The 9,269-nt window shown below is 55.6% G+C and overlaps 1 protein-coding gene across 5 annotated transcripts; it reads left to right on the plus strand.

Annotated features, from left to right (window-relative positions):
* Positions 1-432: 432 nt before the first annotated feature.
* Positions 433-9,269, plus strand: ASB10 (ankyrin repeat and SOCS box containing 10). Of its 5 annotated transcripts, none has more exons than XM_038129667.1 (6): positions 3,141-3,271; positions 3,374-3,889; positions 5,278-5,545; positions 6,019-6,523; positions 8,257-8,370; positions 8,620-9,269. In XM_038129667.1, the coding sequence occupies exons 2-6, from the start codon at positions 3,667-3,669 to the stop codon at positions 8,803-8,805; spliced, it is 1,296 nt and encodes a 431-aa protein (XP_037985595.1). In that variant the 5' UTR covers positions 3,141-3,271; positions 3,374-3,666; the 3' UTR covers positions 8,806-9,269. The 5 variants fall into 5 exon arrangements, with proteins under 5 accessions (XP_037985593.1, XP_037985598.1, XP_037985595.1 ...); XM_038129669.1 differs by lacking the exon at positions 3,141-3,271 and adding an exon at positions 4,762-4,985 and having other exon boundaries at positions 3,769-3,889; XM_038129665.1 differs by lacking the exons at positions 3,141-3,271; positions 3,374-3,889 and adding an exon at positions 433-856.

Here is a 9,269-nt window from a genome sequence, read left to right on the forward strand (position 1 = left end):
AGGGCTCCCCTCTCTGCCCTTCTGTTTCCTGCCCAGCCCTGTGGGCAGCCAGCCTTGCTGACTCCCAGGGCAGTGTGTGGTGCTTGTGAGGGTCTTTTGGTCCCTGCGGAGCTGCCTGAGGGGAAGAGCTCTGTCCTTGGGACTTTATGACTTCTGGCCCTGAGTCTGATCCAGGCCTTTCCCAAGCTCCCCCTCAGCCACCCAGCTCCCTGCCGTGGTTGTCTCCACCTTGCTGTGCCTCAGTGGGACTACTGTGGGAGCAGGGGCTCTTTGCAGAGCCAGCAAGTACAAAGAGAGCATTTCCAGGCCGCCTGCCACCCCTCTCCTGTGCCTAGTCCGTGCTGGTGATTGCACCTAGCAGCTGAAAATAAGCTCTTGGAAGAAGGGGAGGTGGTGATGAGGAGGTGCCAAGCCAGGCTATTTATACTGGGTGATTCAGGCCTCTGCCTGAGTCCAGCTAGATGCAGGGGAGCTGGAGCCCAGGAGCAACCTGCAAAGGACAAACCCTTGAACAAGAGGGTCTTAGCTGTAATAGCTCATTTACTGTGTGGCTCAGACTCCTCTGGTTAGTTACCTGTGATGGACTGCACCTCCCCTCAGCGTTTGCTGCAGCCGGCTCCATGCAAGGATTCTTGCAGTGTGAGGTCCCACCACAGTGAGCACAGCCTGAGCCCAGATGGCTGGGGACAGCAGCACAGCCGCCTGGAGCCTCTGGAGTGCCAGGATCTGCTGGTCCAGAATGCACTCTTCACTGGAGACCTGGACATGGTGCAGAAATACTTCACCAAGAGCTCAGCCATCAATCTCGTCATTGAGACCAGGGGCGATGTGCTGCGCTGGACTAGCAGCAAACGTGGTGGGTATGAGGGACTGGGACATGGGGGGGATAGAAAAGGCCCAGGATGGGGCCCAAGGATAGGGCTCAGGCACCTGAGAAAAATATTGAAAGGAATCCCCAGTGGTGGAAGAAGGATTTGAGAAGAACAGCTTTAGTGTGAGGAAGGAAGTCTCCAAGGCTGTACAACAAGTAGTAGCAGGCTTGTTGAAGGTGGCATGAGGCAGATCTGCCAGGAAACAATGAGAACAGGGCCCCTGGAAGAGTTGCTGGAGAAGCACATCCTCAGGACTGTCCTGTTAGAGATTGCTGGGATGGATGTGAAATAGATGTGAGGTGGGGAGTGTGCATGGGTGAAGAGGCATCAGAATGCTGCTCTGTTCCATGACATGGATTTGACAAGAGAAGCAAAAATCCAGTCTATGAGAAAGATGGTGGAAGCAAAGTTTCCTCAATGACAGGAGGTAGGAGCTGATCATTCTTGGTGTTTCTTTCTATCTGTACATCTCACTTGTCCATCTCTACCTTGTCCAGGCACATCTTGGGGCTACCACACATGCTTCCACACTCTCTGGTCCCTTTTACTTACCTTTTCATCAGCATGGTCTATAAGCTGCTCAGTGAGCAGTGCAGCTGGTGTGTTCAAGGCAGAGGTGTGCTGGGCAGCCTGCATGTGCCCTTGTCCTTGCTGCTGTCACCTAGTGATGTGGTGCAGGCAGACTCCCAGAATTTAAGAGTGTCAAGTGGGGAAGGCCTTTAACTGTATTTGTCCTGGTTTAGGGCAAATTTGGGAGAGAGTCTCCTCAACAGAAGGCTGGTGGCAAAAGCCACCCATAGGAGAATGAAAGAGCTGCTGATGAAGCTGCTTTCCCAGAGGAGCAGGCCAAATGTCCTGGTGTTGAGACAGACAACAGCGTTTTGTGGGGATCCACTCCAGCAAGAGAAAAATAGGGTGTGTGGGCTTGCCAGTGCACATGCTGCTACTTGAGAGTGCTGAAGATTATTTACTGAGTTGCAAGATTTGTAAGACCCAAGTTTTGAATTGTTACAGTCTATTTAGGAATGAAATCACTAAAGGTATTACCTTTCATGTGAGATCATTTGTCAGTAAAATCCCGATTTGGTGTGGTAACTCCTGTCTTGTGCCAGGCTGGCAGACACTGGAGCAGCCAGTCTCTCTGCTGGTAAAGGTTTGTGCCCCAGAGAAAATGGAACAATGTAAAACAACCTCATGCAGAAATTTCTCTAATCAACAGAGTTTCAAGACATGAAAAACCCAACCAAACAAGATCATTCATCAAGCACAGAGCAAAAATGTGCTGCCAAATTTGTCAGATAAGAATACAGAACAAAAACCAAAACAAACCTTCATGCTACCTGAGGCTTGTCTCTGTATCTCACTGACCGTGTAGGGACAGGTTCCCAGAACTCAGTGACCTTAACAGTAGGTTCTAGTGACCTTGTCTTTCCCTGATCACCTTGCTGGTATTTTAAGGTGCCCAGAGGAAGTGTAAACTGTCTGGTGTCACTGACACACCACTTTCTGCCTCCCTGGTGCTTGACTGGGAACCTCAAGCTCCCATGGGATGCCTGCTTATATCCTTGGGAAAATAAAGGGTCCCATCAGGTGAGAACATCTGCCAGGGGCTTCCCTTTCTTTACCTTTTTGTAGGCTACATTTCAGTTAGACAAGGTGAAGTTTGCACACACAGAGCAAACTGGATACTGTCAGCGTGGAACTCGCTCATTTGTTTTCATTACTGAGAAGGGTAAAGTTCCCTGTCTTACACTCTGCTCTGGTCCTCTGGTGATTGTTGCTTGGTGGTCTGTTGGGGTCACTTAACTGGTGTTTAGCTGCATGATCTGAGTAGTTCCATGAGACAAAATTAGACTGGGCTCTACTAGCCTTCCATGCAGTTTGACATGTTCTCTAGATCACATGGTGTGAACAATGCGTGCACGCTGCTAGTGCCACGTGAGCAGGGCATGCTCTTCTGTGACCGAGCAGGGCGGGCTGGCTGTGTGAGCCAAGTGGGCTCAGAGGAAAACACCAGCTCAGGTGACAGCACTGCAGTGAGCAGCCAAGTCAGGAGAGTGTCTGAGGACTGAAAGGGAGCACTAAAGCTATGCAGAGGCTCTGTGCAGGGCTGGATATCAAGAAAGAGGAGGAAATGGGGAGGGTCTAAAGGATAATCACCTCCAGTTTTTCCCATCCTTGTACCTATTTCTACCATTTCTTTGGCTTTGATTAAAAATAGCTGTCCTGTAGCTTGTTTAAAAATCTTCCTAGTCCCAATGGCTCAGGTGCTACTGGTAGATGGGTGTGCAGTGCTGGAGACATGTGTGGAGCCAAGGGGTGAACAAAGGCATGGAGATGTGTGTGGAGCTGCTGGGGTCATGCTGTTGTGGTCTGGGCAGCACTGGGCAACACGCTGAGTAAGCATGAAACCATTTCCCTCTCTGTTGTCTTAGTGATGTCTCGTCCCCATTTCTACCCTTCAAGCTCCCCTGCCCTTCCTGAAGGTTTTCCCTTCACAGCAGGGCACTGCTGAGGTACTGCTGCCTGAGTGGAGAGCCTTTATCAGCCTCTTGGCCCCAGCGTTTGGTCACAAGGTTTCCCAGAATAGAACAGCTGAGAGTTGAGCTGTGCCCAGCCTGAGCCAAAGAGAGGGGAGTGATGTGTTCCCCCTCCCTGTGGAACGCCCTGGGCTGGCAGGCAGGCAAGCAGACTCAGCCCAAACAAGGCTGCTGGTGGGGCTGTGCCTCAGAGCCTGGCTGGGGTGCACCTGCAGCTCCTGTCCTGCTCTCTCAGGAGAGTCTACTTGGGTGTCATGGGCAGCACCACAGGCGGAAGAGACGAGAGCCAGGAGCCCATCCGCACACAGCAGGCACATGGCCCTGCCCAGGTGTTCTGGCAGGCCCTGCTGGCTGGGGATCAGGGCACTGTAGCCAAGATCCTCAGAGATCCTCAGAACAACCTGAGTCCCAGTGCTGTGTTTGACACCAGTGACCTGGAAGAGTGGAAGAACTACCGCTTCAACCCCCGTGGGCTGAGTACGGGGGCTCAGCCTGTGCTGTGTGCAGTGGGGCTCAGCCTGTGCTGTGAGCTGTGGGGCACGGCTGCTGTGGGGCTCACCCTGTGCTGTGAACTGTGGGGCTCACCTGTGCTGTGAGCTGTGGGGCATGGCTGCTGTGGGGCTCACCTGTGCTGTGAGCTGTGGGGCATGGCTGCTGTGGGGCTCACCTGTGCTGTGAGCTGTGGGGCATGGCTGCTGTGGGGCTCAGCCTGTGCTGTGTGCTGTGGGGAACAGCTGCTGTGGGGCTCAGCCTGTGCTGTGAGCTGTGGGGCACGGTTGCTGTGGGGCTCAGCCTGTGCTGTGAGCTGTGGGGCACGGCTGCTGCTGGGGTTTTGGGTTACGGGTGCTCCTTGGCTTGCAGAGCAGTGGGAACTGGAACAAGAGCATGGGGATGTGGTCAGGTTCTCCTGTGTTCCTTGTGGAAAGGGGTTCCTGTTTCTGAGAGCACAGGGTGCATCCAGGACACCTGGTCCCTGCCACAGGGATTGTCTCAAGCGCTTGGGAGCTGCTCTGTGCAGCCTGCTCTGTGCTTTGGGCTCCCACTGCGGGTCGTGCCATTCTGTCACAACACGAGTTAGAGATGGTGCAGTTTGAACCTGGCCCTGGGAAACACAGATGACGTCCTGCCTCTGCAAGAAGGAGCTGAGAGGATGCAATGTGGAACACACCATGCAGTCTGGGATGTCCTCCAGCTCAGTCTGGGCAGGCAGCAAGAAGCACAGCTTAAGGAAATTTTTTTGTGTAGGATCTGCAGGCTGTTAGCCAGCAGAAAGGACCGGCTCAGCGCTGGGTTGTGCTGGGTCAGCATCTTTGAGAGCTGGCACATTTCAGCCGCTTGCTCTCTCCTAGGCTCTAAATGTCCAGCTCTGCTGTAGCTTGTTGTCTGCACCCTGCTCGGGGCTTGTTTGAGTCCCCTGTATGTGTGGCCGTCGGCTCTGGCACCTCCCTGCTGCCTGGTTCCTTGCGTTTGTGGTGCTTCACACATGGTGTTTGGCCCAGCCACCTCAGTGCCATGAGCCCTCCATCTGCTGCACTGCTGAGGGCAGAAGCCCCGTGTACCCCCCGAGCCACAGGTGAGGGGCACAGTGGCCAGAACAGCCTCTGCTGCGGGCTGCTGCTCCCCGGAGCTCCCTGTCTGCACGGCTGTGTGGCCCCAGAGCCTTCCAGGGACCTCTGCCTTCGAGGCCGGTCCAAATGCCGGGATCTTGCAGGGAAGGGACTTGAGGAGAAAGGAAGTCCCCTCAGGGAAGTCCCTTGAGAGGAAACACACGTCTCTCAGGGGTGTACCTCAGGTACTTCAAGGAGAAGGGCGGGTGTTTGTGCACCGCGGCTGGACCTGGCTCCCTGAGCTCTCTTCCCCCGCAGGACTGTGGTCGCTGAGCTACGAGCAGGAGCTCACCACGCCGCTGCTGATCACGGCGGGCCGGGGCTACGCGGCCTGCCTGCGGCTGCTGCTGCTGCGCGGCGCCGCCGTGGACTTCGCCCCGGGCGGGCGCACGGCGCTGCACGCGGCCTGCGCCGCCGCCGCCGCCGCCTGCGCCCGCCTGCTGCTCCGCGCCGGGGCCGACCCCGAGGCCGTCTCCGAGGATGGCCACCGGCCCCTGCACCTCTGCACGAGCCCCGACTCCATCGAGTGAGTGCTGCCCGGGGGAAGCAGCCAGCCTCCCTCCCCTCCAGCCTAATCCGTGAGGAGGGGTCTCTCCCCACCCCTGAAGGTGCCAGGCTGCTGGCTGCGGAATGGGGCTGGGCCCTGGTGCCCGCTCCTGGACCGGGGTCACCTCTGAGGTCCAACAGGTGGCTGCAGGCTCGTGTCCTTAGCAGGTGCAGCTGAGGAGCCGGCGGTCACTGTAATGCTCAGGGTGTTCCTGTGCAGATCCACTGTGCATGTGAGCAGGCACCAGGTGTGACAACGCTTTAAGAGGTGCAGAGTTAGCTGAAATTAGGGTGACAGCATCTCTGCTCACCAGTCATCCTAGCTTAAAAACACTGCTCCAGGGCCTGGGGAGCAGGGATTTTCAGACTCTGGGGAAAAGCTGGGATGGTACAGATGTAGGTGCTGGGAGGTGGAGCTGAGGAATGGTCAGCAAGTCGCCTTGGCCCACACAGGTGTGTCCGGCAGCTGCTGCAGCACGGTGCCAGTGTGAACAGTCAGACGGAGGAGGAGAAGGACACAGCGCTGCATGTGGCATCACGGCATGGCCTGGCAGAGCACGTCCAGCTGCTTCTGCACCACGGGGCAGAGTTGGAGGTGAGGAACAAGGAGGGGCAAACACCGCTGAATGCTGCCTGTGCTCAGCCCCATCAGCCCCAGGACATGGACCGATACTACCGGGTGTGCCAGCTGCTGGTGGAGAGCGGTGCCAGCATCAACGCCGAGGATCGCGACCGGCAGCACCCGCTGCACCTGGCCTGCAAGAATGCCAACGCTCAAATCGCAGAGCTACTGCTGGCCCGGGGTGCCAACGTCAATGTCATGAACTACGGTGGCAACACGGCCCTGCACAACATCCTGCAAGTGGCTGCCTACAAGCGGGAGCACCACCCGGAGCTGGTGGTGCGGGCGCTGCTCAACCACGGAGCCGTCCGCATCTGGCCAGGCTCCCTCCTCAAGGTGCGGGGCGTGCGTGGGAGGGGAGGGCTGTGAGCAGCACCAGGGCCCCAGTGGGCCCTCCTGTCACAGCAGCGCTTGTTCCAAGGCAGCCTGTTCGCTGTCCTGCCCTGCTCTGCCCAGGGCCTGGGAAGGGAGAGCTGGCATTATTGGCATGGGAATCCCTTATGCTTTCTCCTGGGGTGTGTTTTGCTGTAGTACTCTTCTGCTTCTGTCTGCTAAGCTGTGTGGACAGCACTCACCCAGTTTCTATAATTACTTGCTCTGGAAATTGTTGGTCCTTTTCCTCTGGAGGTGTTTCTTCTCAGGGGCGCACCCTCCAGCTCCTGCTGTCTCTGCAAGACACCCGCAGACAAAGGGTTAATTTCCTGCCTTAATTCCTGAGCACTGCAATAATTACCCAGCCCGGAGATCAGCAGATTGCTCTCCCCTTTGGGAAAATACAGGAAAATCAACAATTAACACTAATTAATCTCCTATTAACGCCAGATAATGAGGATCACTGGTACAGCCAGAATAGGCTCTGACAGCTACTGCTGGCCTGGGCCATGGGGAGTGGCAGCCCAGAGCCAGGGAAATCTGCCTCTGTGTGGCTTTGCCTGGGTGGGGTGCTCTCCAAAGGCTGCACTGTTGCTAGGTACACGGCACTGGTGTGTCACCTGCACCTACGCCAATGTGGGACACACAAGAGATGTTGTACAGATACCTGTGAAGTCCTCTGCGGTTCTGTGCCACCCTTGACGTGGCCCAGCACTGCTCTAGACACAGGTACAGATGTCTCTGCAGCCGTGCACCAAAGAAGCACAATCCTGCATCCCTGGGACCCTGGTGTGGCCCTCAAAAGAGGCATGGTGTGCTGTGCTCTGTCTGATCACAAAATGAATGCCAGTCCCTGCCCTGGAATGGCTCATGCTCTAACTGCTGAAGTGTGAGGTAAGGAGTCTGGTGCAAAGCAGAGTGTTGGTGTTTCTGAGCTCCTTGCAGCGCTGAAGCTGGTGGAGATCATCACCCCAGCCATGCACGATGGTCCCTGTGTCTGAGGAGGAGCTGTGGGGACCCGGCTGTGCTGAAGGCAGCCATGCTGTGCATGTTGAGTGATGGCTCAACCCTCCTCTTTGCAAGGAGGGATGCTCTGGTGCTTCATACCTGCAGTGGTTTTCTCTCCTGGGTTAGAATGAGGGAAGGACAGGAGTTTACCAGATTTACTACATCTGGATTGAGCAGTATTTTAGGACATGACAGTGGGGCTTGCAGGATCTTGCCAAATGATGGTGATCACCTGCTCTTGACACCTTAAGTTTTAGCTTTCATATTTTCTGGATTTGTACTGCATTAGTATATAACTCTGAACTTTATATAAAGTGTCAGCAAGCTCTCGTCACAGCTTAGTCAGACAAAACAATCCTTTTCCAGCCCCAGAACCAAGGGGTCCATTACAGCTTCACACCCAAAACGTATACACAAGAGTGAATTGAGGAGAGCAGTCTGGGAGGATGGGACTGCATAACCTGAAGCTGTAATTGGACAATTAACCTCAGTATGTAAATATACCAAAACTTATAAAAATATGACAACTGGTGAGTGGGAGTCCATCTTGGGTGCAGCCTCAGCCAGGCTCTTACACTACCCAGGTGTATCCTTTGAAGGCCTTTTAATCAATGCCTACTTTATTCCCTTAACGCTGTCCAGCCTGTGTTCCAGGTCGCCTCTCAAGGCATCTCTGTGTCCCTGGCCAGGTGCTGCGGGTCTGCCACAGCTGCCCGCGGGTCATCGAGGCGCTGGTGAACAGCTACAGCCACGTGCGCGTCTCCGAGGACTGGCTGGGAGCAGTGCCAGCAGAGGTGGTGCAGGTAAGGGGACAAATGCCTGCTGCTGGCTGAGGAGCACGTGTCCAGCTGCTGCTGGGTTGCAGGGGCATCGAGGCCTGGAGGGGGTTGGGTGGAGCTGGGGCTGGCCAGGGGGGTTGCAGGCACAGGGATGGGGCTGTTGGGGACAGGGAGGATGCTCCATACTGAGGCAAGTGGGTGTCTGGTTCTTCCTCTGGTCCCATGGTGAAATCTTCAGCTTTGCATGCCTCTGCTCCTTTCTTCTCTCTGTAGAAATACCCCTGTTTCTACCAGTCACTTTTCTCCCTGGGGCATGGACCTCGCTCCCTGCAGCACCTGGCTCGCTGCACACTCAGGACCCTCCTGGAGGGCCGGCTGCTTCAGGTCCTGCCCCAGCTGCATCTGCCAAGTGCCCTGCACAAGTTCCTGCTGCTCGGCTTCGAGGACGTTCTCTACTAGGGGTGGCAGTTCCAGTCCTGCTGTGCCTTTCTGTGCGGATGTTCCACCTCTGCCAATGCAGTCTGTGCTTCTGCAGCTACCCCGTTCCCCTCACCCCACTCCTGCCTGGCCACATCAGCCCCCTGTGCCAAGCCTGCTGCTGTGTCCCAGTCCCAACCAGCCTTGTGCTCTGCATCATGCACCTGTTTTGGGGTGTTCTCCTTGTCCATACTAATCCAGACAGACTCCAGACTAACAAAAGGAGGTATGGGAATTAGGGAATTTTGCGGTTCAAGGAGCAAAGACACAGCATGGATCGCAGCCTTAGTAGTAGGGTACCAGTTTCCCTATCCCAAATCCAAATACTCCAGACTGTACTAGGCACCTCTGGCGCCCTGGATGATTGCTGTGGACCTGTCTTTAGTCAAATTGCTTGGTGTGTACCAAAAGGTGTTTGGAATAAATCCTGTTCTTTATACCCACCC

The sequence above is a fragment of the Motacilla alba genome, chromosome 2 (genome assembly GCF_015832195.1).
Source record: "Motacilla alba alba isolate MOTALB_02 chromosome 2, Motacilla_alba_V1.0_pri, whole genome shotgun sequence".
NCBI classification, from domain to species: Eukaryota; Metazoa; Chordata; class Aves; order Passeriformes; family Motacillidae; genus Motacilla; species Motacilla alba.

Coding starts and splice junctions, on each gene's coding strand:
- ASB10 (XM_038129665.1), top strand. CDS start 580: ATGGACTGCACCTCCCCTCAGCGTTTGCTGCAGCCGGCTCCATGCAAG. Junction 857..5,277: donor CTGGACTAGCAGCAAACGTG/GTGGGTATGAGG, acceptor CTTCCCCCGCAG/GACTGTGGTCGCTGAGCTAC. Junction 5,546..6,018: donor ACGAGCCCCGACTCCATCGA/GTGAGTGCTGCC, acceptor TGGCCCACACAG/GTGTGTCCGGCAGCTGCTGC.